The sequence below is a fragment of the Pipistrellus hanaki genome (genome assembly GCF_964339955.1).
Source record: "Pipistrellus hanaki genome assembly, chromosome: 7".
NCBI classification, from domain to species: domain Eukaryota; kingdom Metazoa; phylum Chordata; class Mammalia; order Chiroptera; family Vespertilionidae; genus Pipistrellus; species Pipistrellus hanaki.
Genome location: NC_140509.1, coordinates 67637417 through 67665129, shown reverse-complemented (window position 1 = coordinate 67665129; position 27713 = coordinate 67637417). Strand labels below are relative to the sequence as shown.

The 27713-nt window shown below is 36.3% G+C and overlaps 1 protein-coding gene across 8 annotated transcripts in view; it reads right to left on the bottom strand.

Moving 5' to 3' along the window:
• Positions 1-27713, bottom strand: part of AHI1 (Abelson helper integration site 1) — a 139959-nt gene that overhangs the window by 44437 nt on the left and 67809 nt on the right. For all 8 annotated transcript variants that reach the window (XR_014795469.1, XR_014795470.1, XR_014795471.1 and 5 more), the window contains exon 21: positions 18288-18343. Coding sequence is in view for 4 of the 8 variants with exons in the window: in XM_084889392.1 (XP_084745518.1) it covers positions 18288-18343 (56 nt within the window). In the remaining 4 variants the exon portion in view is untranslated. The remainder of the gene's footprint in view (positions 1-18287; positions 18344-27713) is intronic.

Genomic DNA, 27713 nt, shown 5'->3' with positions numbered 1-27713 from the left:
GGTAACTACTAAAGAGTATGGGATTCCTTTTGGGGATCATATTGAATATGTTTTAAAATTAGAGTGGTAATGGTTGCAAGACTCTGTGAATACATTGAAATGCAATGAATTGTAGACTTTAAAAGGGTAAATTTGATACCATGTTGAATTATATCCAAATGAAGCTATTAAAAAAAAAATCATAGAACTATGGCCATGAGAGGTGAAGTTGGTTATAAGGAATAAAGAACACACAAGAGACCATCTCTCCTCCAAGTTAGAGAGGAGAGCCTTGATCCCAGCTATGGAAATGGAAATATAACACAATCAGAAAGCACTATCCTACATAATAAAGAGGTAATATGCAAATTGACCCTCACACCCTTGCACAAATGGCTACCTCCATGTGGTCAAAGATGGCCATCACAAGATGGCTGGCAGGGAAGGGTAGTTGTGGGCGATCAGGCTAGCAGGGGAGGGCAGTTGGGGGGGGACCAGGCATGCAGGGGAGGGCAGTTAGGAGTGACCAGGCCAGCAGGGGAGGGCAGTTGGGGACAACCAGCCTGGCAGGGGAAGGCGGTTGTGGGGGACCAGGCCTGCAGAGGAAGGCAGTTGGGGGTGACCAGGCCTGAAGGGGAGGGTATTTGGGGGCAACTGGGCCGGCAAGGGAGCAGTTAGGCATCTATTAGTCTGGCAGGGGAGTGGTTAGGGGGTGATCAGGCTGGCAGGCAGTTGAGTGGTTGGGAGACAGCCTGGATTGTGAGAGAGATGTCCAACAGCCAGTTTAGGCCCGACCCCACAGGGATCTGGCCTAAACCAGCTGTCAGACATCCCCTGAGGGGGTCCCAGATTGGAGAGGGTGCAGGCTGGGCTGAGAAACAATTCCCCCCACACCCTTCAGTGCACAAATATCATGCACCGGGCCTCTAGAATAAGAGAAACAGATATACTTCACATATCACCAAGGTTGTGCTGGTAAGAACTAAGCTGCTGACAGAAAATCAGAGTGGAAAGGTACAATGTAGTTCCTGGGGAAAACAGCAATTTTAATGAACTAAACTCATGTTTAGGTTCTTTGGGTAACCAAATGGTTAACAGCCTAAGTGCTTTATTATAGATTTTTTTTTTTTCTAATAGAAGAAAAGAAAGAATAATTAAAATTAGAAACATCAACTGATAAGTCATTCATACTTAGGTTAGCTGAAACTGAAGGGTATACAATGAGCTTTACAAGTAGGTTTCAAGGAAAAAATGAGAAGCTCAATCATCTCCTTCTTGTACTCAAAATTACCTTCTCATTCTTCCACTCCTGTTCTTCAAACAGCTGTCTGTGGCATGTGGGTAGAGTAGTTTGAAGTGTAGCAGGTGTTTGTAATTTCCTTTCTCAAGGTCACAGGTGACTCTGCCGCTGCACTAGAAAAACCACAGCTTCTGGGCCGCTTTCTTCCCACCAAACCCCCAAATCCCCTTCTCACATCCAGATGACTCTCTGCTACTTATGTCTTTTACTCACCTCACAGCTATTAGAATTGAAGAGCCATTACTCCTAGGATTATCTACAAGATTTTACCCACTAACCTCAAAACATATCTGATTAAAATTTCTTGGTGGGTGAATGGGATATTTTCCAAGAAAAATTTTTGAAACTGGCTTTCTTAGATAATTTCCACGGCAGCTCTATTAAGGGCGCAGGGGGGAGGAGAGGAGCGGGGAGAGGATCTGCTGCACTGGGCGTGTCCCTTCTCAAATCAAGACCTTCATGACCCTTTCATCTGTCATTCCGGTCAGCCTTTCCAGGAGTGCTCCGTTATCTACACCCTTCATTACCACTCCCTGCCTAGCCCCATGCAAGTTAGTGATGATATAAAGATCAGATGAGATAACATACAGTATGTAGCAAAGCTTTTAAAACTATACATTGTTTTTATAAGTGTTAATCGCTGTCAATATTACCTGAACTACTCCCAATTTCCACTGAATCTTCTTTGTTCCACTGAGTGGCATTACAGCTTAATGGTTTATTCACATAAACTGATTCTGCTTTTAGGGAGTTAATATTGTTGGCTCAGCTATTATAATGCATCAACAAATTCAATTTAAATGTTTCTAAGGAGACCCTTAAACTAAGACCTTTTGTGTTTCAGTTTCCCTCAGGGAAATGATGATGATAACACTTTTATCTTAGAGAATTATTATGACACTCAAGTGAGATAACCTACATAAAACACTTTGCACAATGCCTGGTGCAAATTAAGTGCCCAATAAATGTTACATATAATTATTATTAGTCAATTCCTAAAGTTCTTTGTGTCATCATAGAGAAATGGTGCTTTGTAGTAAAATATGTATATACTAATAAAACACCCATCATTATAAAGATGACCATATTTTCCAAACAAAATGTAGATCTAATAACATTTAATTCCATTTCTGAAAAAAAAAAATATTTCTAGTTTTGGCATTGCTCTGAATCAAAAACGTGCCCTCAGAAAAGTCTGCTCATGTTGCCATAAGATATGGCCAGACAAGAAAACTTTATGAAGTTTCATTAAAAACAGAACAAAAAAGTTTCATTTCCTTCAGGAATTTCTCTTAATCGCTATGCATCATACTAACCTGTGACCCAGTTATTTGGTTATACCAAGAGGTGTCTGCGTTATTGACTGCTATGCTGCTATCTCTGCCAAAGTCTGATCTCTAGGGACACTGAGATGATGGCAGAATCAAGAGTATCACAGAAAGAAGAAGCTGGGTGAACTCATACACATTCATCAGGGCAGAAAAAGAATCTACGAAGCTTTAGTAGTGGCAGCTGGTAGATGTTCAACTACGCAGGAAAAGCAGAGCACTAGTTTAATAACTTTTGATTACATTTCTCCCAAAATGGATGATGAGGGTTAAATTCTTTCTTTTCCAAATGATTGTTTTCTTCATTTTATGTCATGATCTATTCAGATTTTAGTTTCTTCAGTGGGGTATATTAATGCTCCCTTAATGGGGTCAAATTTTATATTGATAGGCATAAAATTTTCAAATAATCAAATTATATTTTAAAAACTATGCAAGTAGTTTTTAATGATTTGATAAATACAATGCCATGCAACACTGTAATAGCTTTTAGATAAGAATACTCCCCAAACAAAATGACATAAAAACTTAAATTACCCATAGGTAATAAAATTTTTACTGTGTTTTGGTTCACTATTTAATATTTTTCTAATGTTCTGAATAAAGATAATTAATAAGGGGCATTATTAAATTTGTCAATGTTACAGAGTTCACAGAGCTATTATCATGACTATAAAAAAAGCCAAACAAAACAGGATTCAAAAGAGTTTTACTGGCTGCATAATGAGTCAAAAATAAACTGATGAGCCCAGCTGGCATGGCTCAGTGGTTGAGCATCGATCCATGAACCAGAAGGTCACCGTTCTATTCCCAGCCAGGGCATATGCCCAAGTTGCGACTTGATCCCCAGTGTTAAGCATGCAGGAGGCAGCTGATCAATGGTTCTCTCTCATCATTGATATTTATCTCTCTTTCTCCCTCTCCCTAACTCTGTGAAATCAATAATATATATAAAATAAATTGATGAAACTCAACAAGGAGAAATGGACAACTTTGCATTTAGGGTTCAATAATATTAGCTGAGAGATTACTGTTAGTGTTAGACATGTACCTGAAACAACAGAACAACACTAAAAAGTAGATATTATTATTATCTCCACTCTGGAGATGAGCATGCTGATGTATAATTTATAAAGAGTAGGAAGATACGCCTTGATAGCACATTTTTAAAACATCAAGGAGTTATAATAGGTCAAAGTTCAATATCAGATACAGTAACCAGATTACAGGAATCAATGATAATACTACATTTTTCATATCATAATTAGAATATTAACTCCATTTCTGGATGCCCATTTTTCAAAGAATATGAACAAACTACAACAAAATCAACACAGATTAAGATAAGTGAATAGGTATGATATAGATACTCTCAAACCTCTTAAGTGCTGCATTTATGGAAGAAAAAAAAACCTGATTAGTTCTGGAAAAAGAGTAAGCTAAGATACTAATCATTTGTAGCCAAGTACAAAACCTGAGTAATTAATGAAAACAGTGTCTTAAGATAGAACTAGTTTTTGTTTTCCAGGAAAGGAAGAATCCACAAGAAATGGGACTTTTTTTGTTAGTAACTGTTGACACATCTTTCTCTTATGTTGAAACTGAATGACTGGAAATGTGTAGAGATTAGAAATGCCTCAAAACTCTTCTAACAATATCCCATTATTAGCAGATAATGTAGTCTTTGAAAAAGGTCTGAGGCAAATATCAAGAACTCCAGAGGCGCTTGGGTAGCATGTTAATTAAAAAAGAAAAAGAACTCCTGATGCTGTGTTTACTAACTATGTGATCCTAGGCAAGCCTCTTCACTTTAGGAATAATAATACCTAGCTAAGAGTTATGAAGATTAAAAGAAAGTAGAGATACAGATATTTTGCTAACATAGTAAGTATTCAATACATGTATACCATTAATCTTCAGGGGGGAAAATTAATAAATTAAATAACAATAATTTTATATTATTATGATTAGCTTATTCAGAGTCAGTATAAATACTGGGACTATAAGAATGGTTAGTAATAATATTGGGTCGGCAGCTAAGTAATTGCGGGTTTCACACATATATGGCTTCAGTTGAATTTTTAGGTTTGCAGACGTAGTACAAATGTAAAATACATTTTGTTATTTGATAGTTGGCTATTCAGCTGTTAATCAGTAAAAAAAGTTTTTTGATCTGTTTTGTAGTTTTCGTTTGGCGTTCGTTGAAAAATGGAAAATCAAAAGGAACATTTTCATCATATTTTGCTTTTTTATTTCTGCAAAGGGAAAAACGCATCGCAAGCTCATAAAAAGTTATGTGCTGTTTATGGTGACGAAGCCTTAAAAGAACGGCAGTGTCAAAATTGGTTTGCCAAATTTCGTTCTGGTGATTTTTCACTCAAAGATGAAAAACGCTCTGGTCGTCCAGTTGAAGTTGATGACGCCCTAATCAAAGCAATAATCAATTCGGACTGTCACAGTACAACACGTGAGATTGCAGAGAAGCTTCATGTATCACATACATGCATTGAAAATCACTTAAAACAACTCAGCTATGTTCAAAAACTCGATACATGGGTTCCTCACGAACTGAAAGAATCACAGTTAACGCAACGCATTAGCAGCTGCGATTTGCTAAAGAAACGTAATGAAAATGATCCATTTTTAAAACGACTGATAACTGGTGATGAAAAATGGGTTGTTTACAACAATATCAAGCGGAAAAGATCGTGGAGCAGGCCAGGTGAACCAACTCAAACAACATCAAAAGCTGATATTCATCAAAAGAAGGTTTTGTTATCAGTTTGGTGGGATTACAAAGGAATTGTCTACTTTGAACTCTTACCACCCCAACCGAACGATCAATTCTGATGTCTACATTGAACAACTAACGAAATTAAACAATGCAGTTGAAGAAAAGCGGCCCGAATTGACAAATCGAAAAGGTGTTGTATTCCATCATGACAATGCAAGGCCACACACATCTTTGGTCACTCGGCAAAAATTAATGGAGCTTGGTTGGGATGTTTTGCCACATCCACCATATAGTCCTGACCTTGCACCATCTGATTACTTTTTGTTTCGATCTTTACAAAACTCCTTGAATGGTAAAAATTTCAATAATGATGATGATGTCAAATCGTACCTGATTCAGTTTTTTGCTAATAAAAACCAGAAGTTTTTTGAACGTGGGATTATGATGCTGCCTGAAAGATGGCAAAAGGTCATTGATCAAAATGGGCAATACATTACAGAATAAAGTTATTTAGTTCCATGAAAAAATTGTCTTTGATTTTTTTAAAATCCGCAATTACTTAGTTGCCGACCCAATATATGCAATGCATTGTAGAGTGCTCAGATCATAGTGCTGGATAGGAAGGAGCATGCAAAATCCCTCTCTTGATCAAGTACACATTTTACTAGGGGATACATTTACTGAGATCTAAAGAAAAAGAATTAGGAAGGATCACAAAGACCAAAAATGTGTCATTACAGTAAGGCAAAGATAATGCACACCCCCAAAAATTACTATGTGTAAATGAAGGCTGATAGAGAAAAAGTGATCCATTTGAAGTACTGCAGTAGAGATGAGCTCTATGAGTATCCTGGATCACTGAAAAAATGTACAATTGGGTCCTGGAACAAATTAAGCTTGAAACGTGTCTGGAGGTGAAAATGACAAAAGCTATCCTACTCTGGGTACATCAATGAGAAGGTGGGGTTCTTTGCAAAAGACAATAATGCTAGAAAAGTAAAGGCAACAGGAAAAAGGAAACCCAATATGAAATGGATTGACTTAATAAAAGAAGCCATAGGCATAAATCTGTAGGAGCTGAGCAGAGCTGTTAGGGACAGAACACTGTGGACATTGCTCTTTCACGGGGTCATCAGGAGATAGAACCAACTCAATAGCATGTAACACACACACACACACACACACAGCCTTTTATGCACAAGGGTGGGTATATTCCTGGCAGAGAGACCAAATGTTTAGAGGTCTGTGGGTGAGTAGGTAACAGCTTGATGTTCAAGAAACTTAGCAGAGAGTATCATAAGATAATACTGAAGAAATAGGCAGAGATCAGATCATGAAGGCCCTTTTGGTTCCTGGGAAAGGGTTTGGTTCTATTCCAAATGTAGGGAGAAATTATTGAAGAATGTTAAGCAGGAGGAAAGCCCATTTTAAATTACATTTTAAAAAGATCAATCTGGCTGCTATGACTTATTGAATTCACGAGTAAGGTGATCACATGTAGGATTGCCCATGATAGTCCTAGTTTATGCCTATTATCCTGGTGTAAGTGAACTTCTGCATTGATTCCAGGCAAGAGTCAGAATATGAAATATATATATATATATATATATATATATATATATATATATATATATATAAAAGCCTAAGTGACCATTACGACTGGACAACTGGCCAGTAGCTATGATGCACACTGACCACCAGAGGCAGATGCTCCAAGCAGGAGCTGTCCCCTGGTGGTTAGTGAGCTCCTATAGCCAACCTCCCCCACAGCTGGCAGGCCCCAAGTGGGACTGAGTGAGATGGCCCCTACCTATGCACAAATTCGTGCACTGGGCCTTTAGTAAATAAATAAGTGCATAATACAACAAGCTTTACAAAATAAATAGAGAAAGAAATAAGACACAGGCAGGCCATTACGGCAGTCTTCATCATGTTCCTGACCTATTTGGGATCTAGGGGTCCTCCCTTTGGTTCTTGACCTAAAATATCTTCTCAGGCTTGTGCTATGTTCTTGTCCTTATTATATGGTGATTTCTCGTGAATAAATATGTAATAATGCCTAGTACACAGAAATATATTGAATAGGGGGCAATATGTCTTAACTAATCCCTTGCAATAATCCTTGAAGTAGGTATTACTATCCCTACTTACAGAAAAGTGAAGCACAAAGTCACATGCAGCAAAAGTTGCCAAACCAGGACTTGAAGTCCAGTAATTTGGTTCTGCACTTAGTATTCTTAAACCCTCTTCTAATATTACTGCTCAGTGTGAAAAATCCAGGGAACAGCAAGTAGCTCAGAGTGCACAGTGAATATTGAGGAAGAGATGGAAATAAGTTTAGAAAGGTAGCACAAGGGCTCAAATGACATGCTAAATAGCTTACTTTTCAATAGGTAGGAGATGGGATGCACCACAAGATCCTGAATGCATGACAATATTTATGTTTTGGATAAATACAATAGCTATAATGGATTTGAGAGGTGAGTAGGGAGAGACTAGTTCCTGGCTCAGCTTTTTCTAAGGATTGGATATCAGCCTCCTTCCTGTATGGGGAATTTTGGATAACCGTTTTATGAAGAATCTGCTTGCTCCCACCCATGATAAACAAATGACTCCCCATAGCTAAAGCCTTCTGACTACTGGACTGCCCTTCTGCAGCTGTAGGGTATGACTTTATCAAGCATAATAAATTTATATCTTCAAACTCATCCTCTTTTCTGAGATCCCAGCCTACATTCTCAGTTCTCTGCTGGGCATTTCTACTTGTTCATGGCCTTTGGTTACCTGAAATTTAACTCCAAAAGCAGAATGTATTATTCTCTAAAAATCAGCCTTCATTCCTGTTTTGAAAAATAATGTCAATGGGGTCATCATTCATTAACCTTCAGTTCTAATCTCCAAATTTTTCTCAGAAATATACCTGTTTCATTTCCATTGCCCTTTCCTTAGACAGACTAGTAGGATATCAAATGTGGATTATAGTAGCTGCACAACTCACATTCCTCTCATCTCCATCAATCCACAGTTTCATGAGCTGCTCTTCATTATTTACAAATGACATGATATTGTACATAGAAAATCGTAAAGACTCCACTAGGAAACTACTAGACTTAATAAATGAATTCAGAAATGCAGTAGGATACAAAATCTACATCCATAAATCATTGGCATTTTTATACACCAATAACAAACTCTCAGAAAGAGAAACTAAAAAAAAAATCAAAACAACAACAACAAAACCCCCCCCACCCACATCCCATTTACCATTGCAACAACAACAAAGTAAGATAGCTAGGAATAAACTTAACCAAGGAGGTAAAAGATCTGTACTTGGAAAACTACAGAATATTGAAAAAAGACATAGAGGAAGATACAAACAAATGGAACAAATACCATATTCATGGATTGGAAAAATTAACATCATTAAAATATCCATAATACCCAAAGCAATCTATAGATTCAAAGCAATCCTTATTAAAATACCAATGACATATTTCATAGAACTACAACAAATACTTCAAAAACTTATATCGACCATAAAAGACCCTGAATATCTGCAGCAATCCTGAGAAAGAGAATGAAGTTGGAAGCATCACAATACCAATATCAAACTATACCACAAAGCCACTATAATCAAAACAACCTGGTACTGGCACAAGAACAGGCATATAGACCAATGGAACAGAACCGAGACCCCAGAACTTGATTCACATCATTATGGTCAATTTATATTTGACAAAGGAAACAAGAACATACAATATAGTAAAGACAGTTTCTTTAACAAATGGTTTTGGGAAAACTAGAAAGACACAGGGAAAAAGATGAAATTAGACCACCAACTTACACCATACACAAGAATAAACTCAAAATGGACAAAAGACTTAATGTAAGCCACGAAACCATAAAAATATTAGCAATAAAATCTCAGACATCTCATGTAGCAGAATTTTTGCAAATACATCTCCTAGGGCAAGAGAAACAAAGGAAAAAATAAACAAATGGGAGGTGAAAATAAAAAGTTTCTGAATAGCAAAAGAAACCATCATCAAAATGAAAATGGAACCCACTGAATGGGAAAACATACTTGCCAATGATTACATCTGATAAGCAGTTAAAATCCAAAATATACAAAGAACTTATACAACTCAACAAAAGGAAGACAAACAATCCATTTAAAAAATGGGCAGAGGACCTAAATAAACACTCTCCAAAGAGGACATACAAATGGCCAAGAGGCATATGAAAAAATGTTCAAAGTCCCTAATCATCAGAGAAATGCAAATTAAAACCAAAATGAGCTGAAACTGGTTTGGCTCAGTGGTAGAGCATCGGTCTGCGGACTGAAAGGTCCCAGGTTCGATTCCGGTCAGGGGCATGTACGTTGGTTGCGGGCACATCCCCCGTAGGGGGTGTGCAAGAGGCAGCTGGTCAATGTTTCTCTCTCATCGACATTTCTAGGGTCTAGTAATAATTAATGTCGTTTTTAAACATTCGTTTAAAATCTTGCTTGGCGTTGACTTGTATTGACATAACCTGTGAAGTGCAATTAACAACTTTTGCTTGAAAAAGTTTGTGTTTGGTTTGGTTTTTGTTGCAGAACTAGGGCTAAGAAGATGGCGGATGAAGAGCATATTCGGCACTGCATGCTTTACGAGTTCCAATTAGGAAGAAAAGCAAGTGAGGCTGCAAAAAACATCTGTAGTGCTCTTGGTCAAGATGCAGTTAGCGCCAGAAAATGCCAGCGTTGGTTTGAGAAATTTCGCGAGGGAAATTTTTCGTTAGATGACAAGAGTTGTTGTGTGTCCAATTTTGATCAAGAAGCTCTTCAAGCTCTTTTGGTGCAAAATCCTCAAATTACCCAACAAGAGCTTGCGACAACTTTAAATTGTTCACAAAAAACAATTTCCAATCAATTGCGTGCACTTGGCAAAGTCCAAAAGTTTGGAAAATGGGTTCCTCATGAGTTGACCGACAACAACCGTAATCAAAGAGTCACAATTTGCAGTTTGCTCCTCTCTCGTCAAAACCGTTTGCCGTTTTTAGAGCAAATTGTTACCGGAGATGAAGAATGGGTGCTGTATGTTAATTTGAAAAGGCGGCCTCAATGGTTGGACAAAAATGAGGCTCCGCAGCCCACGCCAAAACCTGACTTGCATGCGAAAAAAGTGATGTTGTGTGTTTGGTGGAATTTTAAAGGAATTCTTCATTATGAACTTTTACCATCTAACCAAACCATTACAAGTGCAGTGTATAGTGCCCAATTGGAAAGGTTAGCCCAAGCTTTAAGAGAAAAAGAACCCGCGCTGATTAATCGGAAGGGCGTAATTCTTCACCACGATAACGCACGACCGCATACTGCAAGAATCACTGCTGAAAAACTGCGCCAGTTGGAATGGGAAGTTCTCCCTCAACCTGCATATTCTCCTGATATTGCCCCTTCCGATTACCATTTGTTTTGTTCTTTGCAAAACTTTCCTCTTGGAAAAAAATTTAATAATGAAGAATGCCTCAAAAATGCATTGACCGAATTTTTTGCATCAAAATCACAAGAATTTTACAACAGAGGGATTAAAATGCTTCCTGAGCGTTGGGCACAAGTAGTAGAAAACAACGGCAACTATATTGTTGATTAAATTTTGTTGTATTGTTTAAATAAATTCGATTTAAAAAAGTATTAGAAAACGACATTAAGTATTACTAGACCTAATAGCTATTTCTCTCCCTTCCTCTCTGAAAAAAATCAATAAAATATATTAAAAACAAAACAAAACAAAAAAAGAAACACCAAAATGAGATATCACTCCATACCTGCCAGAATGGTTATCATAAAAAAAATCAACAAACAACAAGTGCCGGAAAGATTGCAGAGAAAAGGGAACACTAGTTCACTATTGGTAGAAATGAAGATTGGTGCAGCCACTATGGAAAATAGTATGGCATTTCCTCAAAAAATTAAAAATGGAACTTCCATTTGACCTAGCAATCCTAATTCTGGGAATATATCTTAAAAACCCCCCAAAATACCAATCAGAAAGAATTTAGGCAACACTCTGTTCATAGCAGCATTTACAATAGCTAATATTTGGAAACAGTCCAAGTGCCATCAGTATATGAATGGATAAAAAAGCTGTGGGACATTAACACAATGAAATACCATGCAGCTGTAAAAAGGAAACATCTCATATCCTCTGGGACAGCATGGATAGACTTGGAGAATATTATGCTAAGTGAAATAAGCCAATCTGAGAAAGACAAATATCATGTGATCTCACTTATTTGTAGAATTTAATGAACAAATTGAAATGACCAACAAAACAAGACTAGAAGCATGAGGGCATGGAACAGAGTGACATACCTCAATGTGAATATAGAGGACGAGAAAAGATAAACCGAAGAACTTATATATTTATATGCATAGCCCATGGACATGGGCAGCAGGGGGGTAAAGACCTGGGGGGATGGGTAGGGGCTGGGCGGAGAGAGAAAGATGGGAGACATCTGTAATACTATCAGCAGTAAAAAAATAAATAAATAAATAAATAAATAAATAATATATATATATATATATATATATATATATATATATATATATATGTAAGTTGGTAATGTTTTTATTTTTATTTTTAAATATATTATAAATAAAAATAAAAACATTACCACCATATCTCTCTATTTATCTATGGCATTAGAAAGGCTGAGAACCACTGAACTAGAAGATTAGAAAAGGTAATTTGGGCATGATTTATAAAGATCGCTGGACTTTAGATAAAGTCAATATAAGCAATAGTAAGGCAGTTGAGCACACACACATACATACAATGGAATATTACTTGACCATAAAAAAACAAAATCCTACAATTTGCAACAACATGAATGAACCTAGAGGGTATTATGCTAAGTGAAATAAGCCAGACACATAAAAACAAATACTATGTGATTCCACATATAAGTATAATCTAAAGAAAATAAACAAATGGACAGACTGATGGATACCAGAGGGGAGACCTGTTGTGTGGCAGGGTAAAAAAAGGTGAAGGGATTAAGAGGTACTAATTGGTGACAACCAAAATTGTTACAGGGATATAAAGAAAAGAAGGCACAGGGAATATAGTCAACAGTGTTGTGATGACTGCCTATGGTGCCAGATGGACTCTTGAATTATCGGAAGGAACACTTTGTAAAGCATATGAATGTCTATTTGCTGTGCTATTCATCTGAAACTAATACAAAATAGTGTTAAATACAAACTGTGATAGAAAAATAGAATAACAAAACAACATTACCACGTTGGTGATATTCTCATGCTCAATCGCCTTACTATTGCTTATACTGACTTTATCTAAAGTCCAGCGATCTTTATAAATCATGCCCAAATTACCTTTTCTAATCTTCTAGTTCAGTGGTTCTCAACCTGTCTAGTGTCACGACCCTTAAATACAGTTCCTCATGTCCTGGTGACCCCCAAACATAAAATTATTTTCGTTGCTACTTCATAACTGTAATTTTGCTACTGTTATGAATCGTAATGTAAATATCTGTGTTTTCCAATGGTCTTATGTGACCCTGCTAGGGGTTCTCAACCTGTGAGAATTTTCAGCATTTTAAAAGTTTGCTAGATGGAAAAATTTAGAATAGTCAAAAGAGAATTAAGGTGAAAAGTCTGAAATACACAAATCTCAGTGGAGTGTGTCAATGGGAAAAGTCAACATAAATTTCATAATTTACAATGTCTGGATAAAAAAACCACTGTGCAGATACTTAAGAAAAATGTTATATCATGGACAACTTAGAGTGGTCTTAAAGGAGAATCTGTTTTGTGTTTATATTTGAATTTCAAGAGAACTGCTTTGAATTGCTACTTCATTGATAAGTGAAAACAGATTCTTTTATGGCTTAAGCCATAAAAACTTATAGTTTATCAGTTCCCTCTCCACCCTGCAATTACCTACAGGAAGAGATTGGCCTTAGGTTTTATTTTATGAGTTTTATAGGGATACATTTATGTACCCCAATTCACATACTATGAATTCCTGGAAAATGCTACAAATTGGAGAAAATAAGTGATCCCTTTGGATCAAAGACATTCCATTTAAACTCACGCATTTATCCATAAACAAGCTGCCCCAAATATTAAGTTAAAATGTGAAAGATATATTTTGCATGCATACATGCATAAATAATGCAATATGAGATAATTTGTAACCCTAGAGAGTGTGCTAGACAATAACAGCCCAATAACAAACCAAAATGTGGTAGAATAGCTATAGATATCATAAAAATTAAAGAATCTCAGATTAAATTTATAGAATTCAGATAGGTACATTTGTGAATAACATTAGTGTTAAGGGCAAGCAACATCACAAATATCTCAGATAAATTTTCAGAACAGTAAAACACTTTAAAGCATTCAAGTTTATTATTAATGAAAAATTACATGACAAAAATTTATCTATCAAAGCCTTAGAAGACCTAGAAGAAGTATAACTGCACACTGAATGACCATCTTGCTAATGGATTGGACTTATAATGAAAAAGAAGAATGAATCAATATTTAAATTTCCAATCAAGCTAGGATATTTTAATTCCTAACAATTAAATACTTAGATGAATGGCAAGAGTGTTCCAGGAGATAGCCTGGATTTTGTTTCAACCTGTTGTGGTAAATGTGAAGGCTTCTGTGAAAATGCAAGTTGTAGTTTTATAAACTGCCAAAAAGTCCACTTGTTAAAAGAAAAACTGTTCTCATTAAATGGGGGTTGTGTAATCACTGAATAAAATAAGAAAGAGTAATATTATTTAGTATTACAGATTTGGAATTAAAGAAGCTTTACAAAAACCAGTTACTTATACAACAGGCCACGCTGATGCTATCTGAATTTTATCACACCTGTTTTCATTGGAAGATATTCAAAAGTAATTATCCTCAAATCACAAATAGTTATTTATATATTCAGCATGGCTTACCATGCTTTAATTGCACCAGACAATATGAAAGCTATGGAAACTGCTGTGCAATATGGTTGAAAATTAAAGGGCAGGTATGTTTTTAACTATATTCCTCATGTAATCATCTCAAATAAGAAAGGACCAAGCATGTAGGAGAAGACTTCCTTATGCTAGTTACTATTTCTCTTTGATTTGCAAATAAGTCCTTCATTTAAGGTAAATATGGGACTCAAGCCTGTATTGACTTAACTATTAACTAACTTTTATACCTCCTTTCAGGGTTCAGACAATGTCCTCTGATTAATCTGTCTGATAGTATCCTTAATTTGCTGTAGGCTATAAGCAGGTGCACAACTAGTTCTTAAAGTGGCATGTTTATAATTATTTTCATGTAATTGAATATCATGATTGTCTAATATCTTATTTGCTTTTCCTATAGTACTAAAATGTACTATATGAGTGAATACCATTCAGGACAAAAGTCAGGGAAAAGGAAGCCACGCATATAAACATCAAATCTGAGAAAGAATCACCTCTGCCTGAGACAGATAACCTATATTTTCGAAGAACACTGTATCACATTACACTGCTACAGTATCAAACTTTACTTTTAGTGAAAAGTTCATCCTAACTTATTATAGAATATCGAGATACGCATCTTTCCCTGTATAGAGACTTGAGAAAGTCTCATTTCCCTCACCTGATGTGTACTTGTAGCTATCATCTCACACACACCTAGACCCAAGCCACTCATGGTAGTACCTGGCGCAACAGGGAAGTGGGGTGATAATGTGTAGAGAAATAAGCTGGGAACAGGGTAAAGAAGTCACTCAGGGCCCCAGACTCAGCCATTCTGAAATGCTACCACACTCCTTTTCTTTTCTTTCTTTTTTTCTTAGACCCCGATAATATCTCTCTTTTTTAGGCTAATATAGTATAAAGTCTGAACTTACAAATAACCCACCTTAAATTTTTGGACAGTCTTTTTCCTCTATCTTCTGTCTCTAAATATTTTCTCATCTTAATCCCTTTAATGAAAATAAGAGCATATAGATCCAAAGGGCTGAAATTAGGTAAAATTACATTTTTTGTGAAAGTGAGACTTTACTTTCCAGGATAATGGATTATGAACACACTTGTGATCCTATCTAGAGGTTATGGAGGAAGGGACAAAATTAACTGTCAGTAAGCAGAAAGACCCTGAGGACGTGGGGAAGTAAAATATGCTTAATTTGCAGCAATAAGAGAGGAGAAGAGCTTTAAAACACACAAAAAGGAAGCCTGATTCAAGTCAAAACCTGGATAACTGAATGTTTAGGGAGTGCCTGCATAAATCAAGTATATTAAAACTAATTGATTGCACAGAGTGAAAATGTTATTAATATAATAGGGACTACCATTTAATAATCCAACTGGAAAAACATAATCAAAAGACCAACAGTACCTGAAGTATTATTATTAGCGACTAGAGGCCCAGTGCACAAATTCCTGCATGGCTGGGGTCCCTGGGCCTGGCAGGCAATTGGGAACCTATTGGGACCATCTTGCCCAGTCCCAATTGGGCCAGCAGGTGGGAAGGATAGTGGGAGGTTGGCCAGCTGCAGGAGGTTGGCTGTGGGAGTGCACTGACCACCAAGGGGCAGCTCCTGCATCAAGCATCTGCCCCCTGATGGTCAGTGCATGTCATAGTGACCAGTTGATCAGTCATTCGGTCACTTAGGTTTTTATAAATACACTAGAGGCCCGATGCATGCAATTCCTGCATGGAGGGAAGAATCCCTCAGCCTGTCCTGCACCCTCTCCAATCCGGGACCCCTCAAAAAATGTCCAACTGCCTCTCGCAATCCAGGACCACTGGCTCCTAACTGCTCACCTGCCTAACTGCCTGATCACCCCTAATCCCTCTGTCTGCATGTCTGATCGCCCCTAATCCCTCTGCCAGCCTGACTGATCACTCCTAACCACCTCTGCCTTGCCCCAAACCTAGGACCCAGGATTCCCTCCTCTGGCTGGTTGCAGGCACCTGGGACCTGGCTTCCCTCCCTCTGGCCAGCTGCAGGCACTCAGGACCCAGCCCAGCTTCGTCTGGGCTGGCTGCAGCCACAGGGGACCACGGGATAGGCAGCTTGTCCCTCTCCTGGGCCACAGCCACAGGCACTGGTGCTCAGGACTGCAGGGTGGGTGGTTTGTCCCTCTCGCAGGCCACAGATGCAGGTGTTGGTGCCCAGGAACGTGGAGCTTGCAGCTTGTTCCTCTCCCAGGTCACAGCCTGGCTGGTCCTCATTCCTCTCTCAGGAGCTCATTTGTGCCTAGCTGGTCCCCATTCCTCTCTTGTAAGCTCATTTGTGCCTGGCTAGTTCCCATTCCTCTCTCCCCAGTGTTGAGTGTCTGATTCTTTAAGGAGTGATGGCATGACAATTTGCATATTAGCTCTTTATTATATAGGATAGATTGTTCCTAATTCACTGGTGTTATTTTGAAATAATTACTGAATAAGTTAAGATCATTATTTCTCATGAGTTCTTGAGGATTCAGTTCTTTTATTTTATCATTTAATTAACATATGCATCTACAACTAGCCTACAGGTTAAGACAAAAAAACTGCTAGGCTGTCTTTTTCTGAGTTTCAGAATATACAAAAAAAAACCAAAAAAAAACACCACAAAAAAACACACACAGAAATGTAAACACCAGTGCCAGGAATGCCTACATGAATAACATAAATTTCAAAAGTATGAAAAATAATCCAATGATTCAAATACATTAAAATAATGTTTTCCATAATTTTTATCTTTAATTTTAAATATTAAAGAATATATTTCATAAAATGTTACTGCTACTAAATATAATTGAAATATACACTATAACCAAGTATTTGTTATCATTATACTGATTAATTCCTTAAACACTGGTATTTACTAGAGCACCACATAGTAAACCATCAAATATGTTGAATTAATCATATGGATTCATTACAAATAAAAAATGGAGTCAATTTTTCCTAGAGAAAAATATCATCAATAAAACTCAAATATAGTAGAATATTATCTTCATTTTCTTAAAAAGAATTTTTTAGTAGCTATTCAGTAGCAGGAAATGAAGAGCTGTACTGAATAGAAAGGAAAAGAAGTAAGATTATGCTTTGAGAACAGAAAGATATACTCTATATTATCTTATAAATTAAGAGTGGGGACTATCAATTGATATATATTTTATATAAATGTTATACTCAGATACTAATTTTAATAATCTCTCTTTATATTATCTTTTATAATTATTTTTAATATAGTAAATGATACTGTGATTATTAAATGCCTTTTATTGCCTGGTAGTAATATAAGAGGGATAAAATACAGGATTTTACTTGATAATAATAATGCCTAGTAACATTTAATAAAATGGAAGCATAATTCCACTACTACAAATCATTCACTCTAAATGAAGCTAGTGCTCAAAATAACATCTACTTAAAAAAGGGTATAAATCAATTTCCACATATATATTTGCATTACTTTATAAAAAGTATAAAACATTTTTAATATGTTTTTATTGATTTTAGAGAAGAGGAAGAGAGAGGGATAGAGAGACAGAATGATGGATAAGAGAAAAACATCAATCAGCTGCCCCTGCACATCCCCTACTGGGGATGAAGCCCACAAGCCAGGCAGGCATGTGACCTGACCAGAATAGAACCCGTAACCTCTTGGTCAACACTCAACCACTGAGCCACACCAGCTGGGCGAAAAGTATAAAGTATTCTTAAATTAAAAAAGCATTCCATGTATAACATTAATATAAATAAGTATCTGTAAAAATGATACAGATCTTATTTTCCCATATCGTGGCAAAAATTAGTAAATTTTCTTCATTAATTAAAAAAATATGAGGGATATAACTACTGACAAAAGGGAGGATAAGAATTTTGTACAAGGACATTATTATAACCAGTATCATTGTAGCTTCTTATCAGTTTTAATAATGCAGAAATAGACTGCCTTACCATTGGTGCTGTATCTGCATGATGGTCACAAGGCATTCCTTCTATGTTGATAATTCCTGTGAAAAGAAAAAAGATAATTCCTATCTGCTTATTATACCTACCCATTTTATTTTGAAGACATTTATGTCACAAAGACACGACCCCTACAGCTTACATATAAGAAAAAAGCCTCACTTGTACGGCAGGATCCTTTAAAGTTGCATCATGAATACTATGGTCAGAAACGGTTGGAGAGTTTAGCTAAGACACTTGACTCAAGGCGAGCTAAGCCAGTTTTTCCATCCCAGCAACAGAGCAAGATGTGTCCATATCCTGCTCTCGGCTCAAAAATTATATATACCATTATCCCTGCTCTGCTGCATCTCTTCCTTGAAAGATTTATTTCTAACTTGAGGTCATCAAGTTTTCATAAAGAAGTATCACAAAGGCTAGAAAAAAAAAATCAATTAATTTTCTCAAAAAGAACAAATAAATCTATTTGAATTTCCCTTTGACTTGGCCTCCTTCTATGACATATTGTGCTGTTTCTTCATCACTGGGGAATATCTGGAAAATGAAAATTCCCTTTGATTCTCTCCTTTAAATGATAATAGTGACTGAAAATTCTTTTATCATGTGTGGATTCATCTTCTTTATTCCCAATGCACTTTACTGCATTTTTTTTGTAATAAACGGCTTCTAAGGAGATAACGCACTGCATCTCATCGGCAAAGATACAGGTTCAAAGTCAAGCTCAGGTTAAAAATGAACACAGTGTGGGTCTCATTTACTTTACAATCTCTGTCCATCAGCAAACCAATGAGTGAAGATCTCAGAAGAGATTGTTCAAATAATTCTAAAGGCTATCACATGCAGGTTAGAAGTGCGAACTGCAATGTACTATTGTTATCAATTAGCAAAATTCAGAGTTGACACAAAACACTACTCCCTCTCACAGGGATTTAACTTATTTTTCTTAAAATATTATTGAGATCAACACAAAACAATCTTTTTTTTTTTTTTTATCACTTTGTAACAGTATATCCAAAATAAACACAGTACCATAAAACATGATTTTTTAAAAAGTTTTTAGTTCATTTAAAAAACTCTCTCACCATCTACTTTTAGCCAGTCAAGGCCAATACTACTTTTATCCAATCAACTAATATTTATTGAATGGCTATTGAGCTTTCAGTAATAAAAGATAAATTATAAAGGATAAATTATGATTTCTGACCTCGAATCTAGAAAAAAAGATATCCTTTTCTGAAGAAATATCACACAGCAAATGAATAGTTTTGTCTTAACTGTAATAGATTTTTAAAGTAATTTTGATGGGCAGACACATTTTTATACCTATATTAACATTGACCTTGAATTAAAAAAATTAAAAACCTGAGTAAAATATATTGTAAAATATTCAAGTAATGCCAACTCTTAATGCAAGATTTTAATAATACTTTAGTATATACAACAAATGGTGAAATTCCCACTTTCCCAGTCCCCACATCTCTCTCCAGCTACAACCATTAAGAACAGTCTGGCGTGACACTTTAATGAAAGTAGTCATAATGTTCAGGAATTAGCAACATCTTACATATGTGGTACTATTGTAATCTGCTGTAAAACTTAACCTAGGCTGATTACTGATATTTAAATTCTTATCCAATGACAAAGTAACTTCAAAATGATGGAAATCAACAACAACAAAAACCCATATCTATTATTTTTAGTTTATAAAATTAGGGCGGGGGGGGGAAGAACCTACATATTATACAGTTTTAATTTTGGGATGTGTTAAAAATAGGTTTTAAAAGTGGATTACTACCCAAATATATAATCTTAGTATTCAATTGAGATTGCCTGTTGAAATAATATCATTTGGAAATACAATCATAAATGTCTGTTCAAACTTTTCAGTAAAGAATATACAAAACATAAGTTTGAGTAAAAATAGCAGTTCTATGTAAATTTTAGATGAAGAATCTATATTTATCTACATTTGTACCTTATTTCACTTTTATTAGGGTGAAAGCTCATAATGAGTAGCTTGCTGTGGTAGCTATTTTTATGTGCCAACTTGGCTAGGCCACAGTACCCGGATATATGGTCAAACATCTCAGATGTTCCTGTGAAGGTTTTTTTTTTTTTACTTTATTAAATTAATAGAGTCCGTGTAGAGCAAATTGTGCTCCACAACGTGGGTGGGTATCATCCCAACAGTTGAAGGCCTTAAGAAACACTGACCTCCTAAAAAAGGAGAAAATTTTGCCATTAGACTTCTTTAGAACTTGATCTAATGACTTTTCGGTTTTCCATTTGTCTTTCGTTCAGTTGATGTGGCACCCATTTTCCTTCCTTTAAAATCTTTTCTGGAAAAAAAAAATCTTTTCTGTTTCTTGTAAACGATTGGAAATTGTTTGCTGAGCAACATTTAATCTTTCTGCAAGTTGTTTTTTAGGTTGACATGCATCTTCATCCAATAATGCTTGTAACTGTTGGTCTTCAAACTTTTTCAGTTGTCCTGGACATACTTTTTCTTTCACAGCAAAATAATCACTTTTAAACTGTTGAAACCAGCGTTCAAAAGTGTCTTGAGATGGAGCATGTTCACCATAAGCTTCCCAAAGTATTCAGCAGGACTTTTCTTCAAAATAAAGTAATGAATTAAAACTTCCCACAAATGATCTTTTGTTGGCACAAAATTTGACATTTTTAAGTGTAAAAATATCTATGATGTGAACACCTTCAAAAAATTTGACATATGAAGTTTTGAATCTTGTTGTCAATACAATAAAATAGCATACATATCAAATCGCATATATATCAACATATGTGTAACTCCATCTATTGAAAAAAAAATCCAATTAATCGATACACCTAGTAAATAGCCTTTTCAATGAGGAATTATTTGTCACTACATTAAATATACTCTGCAAAACAGTTTGTTCACTTTTATTAATATAGCAAGTATCAAACAGCACAATCCCACCTACTTCTCCCTGCCAAAAAATACGTCTCTTGTGAATATTGCCAGTGCTGGGGATGGGCAGTGCTCTGTACTTCATTTATACAAGGTTGAGTACAACCTGGCCCCTCACTATCCTTCTGTTCTCACTGTCTTCTACTTTCCCCTCATTCCTTCTACTCCAGCCATACTGGCCACTTTTTAAAAAATATATATTTTTTATTGATTTCAGAGAAGAAGGGTGAGGGAAAGAGAAATAGAAACATCAATGATGAGAAAGAATCATTGATTGACTGACTCCTGCACGCATCCTATTGGGGACTGAGCCGGCAATCTGGGCATAAGCCCTTGACCAGAACTGAACCCAGGACCCTTCAGTCTACAGGCAGACGCTCTATCCACTGAGCCAAACCAGCTAGGGCCATCTTTGCTGCAGAAAATGCACATCAAACACATTCCTGACTCAGGATTTTGGTTGGAGATGCTTTATTGCCCAGACACCATGATTTTTTTCTTCAAAATTCTACTTATCAGCTTCTTTCTGGAGCATTCCTTCATCATATCATTTAAAACAGCAATTATCCCTTTTCCCTACTTTGCTTGCCCTTTATTCCATATTTGTTTTCTTATTGTCTGTCTCCACTGGACAGTAAACTGAACCAAGTCTTGGATTTTTACCTGTTTTGTGTTGTTGTTTTTTTTGTGTGTGTGTGTATGTGTGTTTTATTGATACAGTCACATAACACATATAATACTGTCCTTTAGAATTAAAAAACAGAAAATAAAACAAGAAAAAAAAATAGAAAGAACTTAATTGGGGAAAAAAAGTATTTTTGTTTATTGCACTGGTATGGTATGGAGAATGTAGGAAGAAAATAACTCATTTTCTCAGTTCTATCCATAAAAGATATCATTTAAATTCTAGGAGAAAATGATAAATTTAAATTCTGAACGAAAGCATGATAATTTAGAAAATGTTTTCCATACTCAAAGCAAAGCAAGGTCATTTTAAAATATGCTTATCATGCTATATACATTTTTTCCCCTGTAAAAGTTCGATGAGTATTAAGTACATTAATTTAACTAACTGCTATACTATCTATGTATATAAAAGTCTAAGTCAGTGTTTTTCAACCTTTTTTAGGCAAAGGCACACTTGTTTCATGAAAAAAATCACGAGGCACACCACCATTAGAAAATGTTAAAAAATTTAACTCTGTGCCTATATTGACTATATATAAAGTAATTCTCTTGAATAGGAATCAAATAAACACAAAGAAAGTATTTTATAATTACTTTATTATGAAATATTAAGTAAACAAAATAGTGAAAAATTATAAAATTCTTGTCTTGTCTGCACCTACGGCACACCAGGCAACATCTCGCGGAACGGCGGTTGAAAAACGCTGGTCTAAGTGACCAAACAACAGAATGAATGGTCTACAGGTTGCTATGATGTGCACTGACCACCAGGGGGCAGGAGCTCAATGCAGGAGCTTCCCCCTGGTGGTCAGTGAGCTCCCATAGCCAACCTCCCATGGTTCCACCCACCTACCAACCTCCTGCAGTCCCTCCCCCCACAGCTGGCCGGCCCTGATCAGTGTGATCGCCACCTGGCTGAGGGATCCCACCCATGGACAAATTCATGCACCAGGCCTCTAGTGCATTTATAACTGTCTTGCTCCCCTTCTCCCCATGGCAAACTTTGTTGATTGTGAATTAGCAAAAATATAAATATTTGGCTCACACAAAATTTAACAGCAATGAGATGTGAAAGACTTGATTCCTTTCAAAAGCAGGGCAAGTATGCACAACACACACACAAACACACACACACACACACACACAGTCAGTCACACACATCTATATGAAAGAAACTGGAGTGCTTTATAATTATTCACTCATTCTCAGAATATCAGAACACCCATGGGAGGCAGGTTTGAAGCATGTAGCATAGTAACTAAAATTGTTACATGGCTTCTGACATATTAACCTGCCACAAAATCCAGATTCCTAGTCCTAAACTATCATTTGGAGGAGTCGTAAATGGACAATATTTGTTCTGTATTATGTAGTCAACAAAGAATTCTGAGCAGGGCCATGAATCTGAGTGCATTTTACAAGGATAATGTATTTAATCAGATTGATTCCTTTTTCTGTGCTCCGTGTTTTGTGCTTATCTGCTATTGAACTCAACCCCCTTATACTGTAACTATTTCTTTGCCTGTTCAATTCTTTAACTAGTCTGGAAGGACTTTTGAGGGTAGTCTTTCATTTTCCATTTCTCCAGGGCTTGGCTTAGTCCATATTACATGGTAGACTCTACAGAACATTGGTGAACTGTATGGATTAATTTTTGATAAAGTATAAAAAGGCCTTTATTTTTTAAAGTGGGTAATAACTTTTGTTAGGGTGATTTTACTGAAATAAATTTTTGGTTCTGCTAAAATAAAAAAAAAGATCTGGGTATTAGTAAAAAAATCATTTTCAATTTTTATTCCTTGTAAAATTATAGTTGAATTTTTAGTGGAGAAATTTGCAAAAGTAAATTGCCTGAAATTAGAACAAAGTTCTACTTTTTTACTTAATGAACATTTATAATGCGAAGACCTCTGAAATTATTTTTAAAAATGACCAGTCACTCTATTTACTCATTTTTGCAGTTTCCATATTTATCATAAACTTTGCTCTCAAACTCATAGGCAAGTTACTAAGAGCAATACCGAGATAGATTTTTTTTTTTTTTTTTTTAACATTTTCATTCACTTTTCATTGAAGGGAGCTTCCTGCAATCACACATTTAAAATTCTGGAAAATACAAATCAACATTACCTAGCAGTGTCTATCATCACCACAAGGTCTGGTCCTTAAACCTAATTTCCATCATTAGCTAACGCTTTCAATAAGTGGTAGGTATTCATTTCCAGAAAACACTGCCAGTAAGTTCTATGATATCACAGTCTGCTCGCTCTGCAGGCCAAACTGACTAAGCCACAAAACGCAAAAGCATGCACTTAGTTAGTCCAAGGGAAACCTGAAGGCTATTCTGACCACAGTTTTAGAAAAGTATAACCTAACTGAGAGTAAATGAGAACTTAATTTAAACAGACCTTTCCCTCTGAATTTCCAGGGTCTTCCTCTGAATTTCTAGGGCCTTCAGTAGACATAAATCAAAAAGCTTGAAAACTAAAGTGTTTCTTGTCATAGATTTAATTACTTTGGGACATAGTAACTTACAAAGAAAACAAAAATTGCAATTTTTACAATATAAATGATATTTTATTTTTCCCCTTGACCAGGGGAGAAAACATTAAGGGCTACTTCTTTGGTTCCAAGCAATGCCCATCTCAAACAGAATTAGTATAGAAAAAATTATTTCTAGTTTAAAAATTCATAACTTTTCACAGAATCATAGAACTAAAGGCTAAAATGGACAGTAATTTGAAAATATGTAAAATGTTAATGTGCAAGTATACAGAGGGAAGAAATGAGTATGTGTGATTAATAGGGAGTAAATTTGACCTTTCATTTTAAACATGAGTTAAAATATTTTTCATTATCAGAGATGTGGTCAACATTTTGATGTACATATGTATTCCTTATGCTGATAAACTAAAGGTAACCATAATATTTAGCAATTGAAGAAAGGCTTCAAAATTATGGAATACTCATTTTCTTCAAGACCATATATTATTATCAGAAAAAAATTATGGGAAAATGTATTTTTTAAACTACGTACGTATTTGGAAGTATATCCTACATTAGTATTTCATATGCCCAATCGTCTTAATGATGAAAAGTTGTTAATTTCAGTTTGAAATTATAAAAATAGTGAAATGTATCATATGGTTGATATGAAACAATATTAAATGTATTCTTATTCTCAAACTATAAAAACAAACAATAAAGGAGTAACTGATCAAAAATAATTTGGCCATTTTATAACCCACTCTCTCCTCTTGCCTGCTGCAGCCATGTAGTTATTGTAATTCCTCCTTTAATTCTCACCTTTGAGTGAACTGATGCACTGACAGTTTCATTTTAACTTGGAGGCATAGCAGTAAATTCAAAACTTTCACTATTTTCATCATTATATAAATAATGTTCTGATAAAGAAGTTGAAACCTTCAAAGTCTCATACTTTAGAAATCCTATATAATAAAGCCCTAATGTGCAAATCGACCCAATGGGGGAACGACGTGAACAAGTGGCCACCAGGGGGCAGATGCTCAACAAAGGAGCTGCCCCGGATATTGAGCGTCCAGCCTCCAAGAGGGAGGCAACCGGAGGTGGCAATTGGGAGGTAGGGCAGGCCAGTGGGCAGTGCCAGCCAGCCAGCCAAGGCAGGCATCAGCGGGGGCTTCCTGACCACCCTGCCTGCCCGTCATTCCATAGTTTGGCCCTGATCGCTGGCCAGGCTTAGGACCCTATGTATCCGGAACAGTCTCTTAGATTTAAAAATTAAAACCTGGCAAGGCTACTCTAACCCTGAAAAAGCAGGATGATGCAGCGATGACATGCATGGACTCTGGCTTGCACATTTTGTGGTCAGCCCTGTTCAGACACTTATAACTGTGTGACAAAGCCAATTACTTAACTTCTCTCTGATTCAGTTTTTCGACCCATAAGATGGGGAAAATGGCTTTTAAAGTGTATTACTGCCTCAGAAGGATCAAAGCTATGTACTACTTTTTATAATCAGGGCAAAAAAATATAGCTGCCCATGCAACAGCAAGAAGCCTTTCAGCTGTATGAAAAGTATGGTCACTGGTGCATGCAGCATCCAGGATTGCGAGAGGGATGTCTGACTGCAAGCTGAGGCTCGATCCCAGCAGTCGGACATTCCCCAAGGGCACAGGCCTGGCTGAGAGACCCTCCCCCCACATGAATTTTGTGCACCAGGCTTCTAGTCTATAATAAAAGCCTGATATGCTAATTAGACTGGATGTCCTTCCTGATGAAGCCGGGGCTGCAGCCACGAGATTGAGCCGGCTGCGACGGCTGTGAAGGAGGGATCCAGGCAGCCACTCTGGCTGTGAGGGAGGGATCAACACAGCTGCTGTGGCTGCGAAGACCTACTCTTGTAGAATTTTGTGCATCAGGTCTCTAGCATATTATAAAAACCACTATTATCATGGAAATACTTAGCAGTGTGCTCAGAACTTGTATTTTGAAAAAGAAATGTACCAGAATAATATGGATATAAGACATTCACTAAGTTAGATTCTAAGAAGACTGATTTTTCTTTATAAAATTTAGTGGGAAGTTGGATAAATTTAAAATAAAAAGGTTCAATGATTAAAATAGCTCCGCATATACTCTTAGATACTATCATTCTTATTACATTACAAGTCAAACATAGGTAGATATCTGAAAACTTTCACTGGCACCACTTTCCTCTATTTTCAAATGACATGCTCCAATATGAAATGACTTGCTCTCAGTCATAGCATAAGTAACAGAATCTGGATCTAAATTGAGGTGTGTCCAATTACTTGGCTAAGTGCTACTACATCATCATGTATTGGTTTAAATAGAAAAAAATAAGAAAATTTTAGAGTCCCTATGCAAGTTAAAATTGCTTTTTAATACATCTGCACAATTATGATGCTGAAATCTGAAAAATTTTTAAAAATATATTTTTATTGATTTCAGAGAGGCAGGGAGAGGGAGAGAGCTATAGAAACATCAATGATGAGAGAGGATAATCAATCAGCTGCCTCCTGCAAGCCCCACACTGGGGATCCAGCCCGCAACCTGGGCATATGCCCAGGAATCAAACCATGACTTCCTGGTTCATAGGTCAATGCTCAACCAAGAGATCTTAAATATTATTTTATAACTATGTACGGTGCCAGTTGTGGTACTGGAAATATCAAGGGGAACACTATGTAAATATGACTTTCTAACCACTAAGCTGTACACCTGAAACTAATACAAAAGAAAATTGAAAGGGAAAAAAATGAGTGGTGGTTAAGGAAATAGGTCACCTGAGAATGTGATGTCCTGGAAACCTGTGTATTAAAAAGTGATCAAATGTGTCAAATGCTGCTAATAAGTCCAGTAAGATAAGAACAAAGAACTGAACATTGGAATGTGCAATGTGCAAGTCACTGGTGAGCCGGAAAAAAACCCCCAGATTAGAGATGGAACACATTTATGGGAAGATGAGAAGTGACTCAAAATGTATCTCTGAAAGCATTATGATAGGCTACAGTAGATATAGGCTCTATCTGACAATGAAACTCAGAGTGCCTATAGACACAGATTCAGCACTTTGGGTAGATAGAAAAACAAAACAAACCCCAGGAGAAATAACTGAAGGTCTGTATATAAAAACACGTAAGCCAAACAGATTCCACATGAAATGGATGATGCTGAGCATTCACCCTAGATTTGAAAAAAAGTAAAAAAAAAAAAAAAAAAAAAAAAAAAAAAGTGGATGTGTCTCTAAAAATAATACTGAACAAAAAGCACTT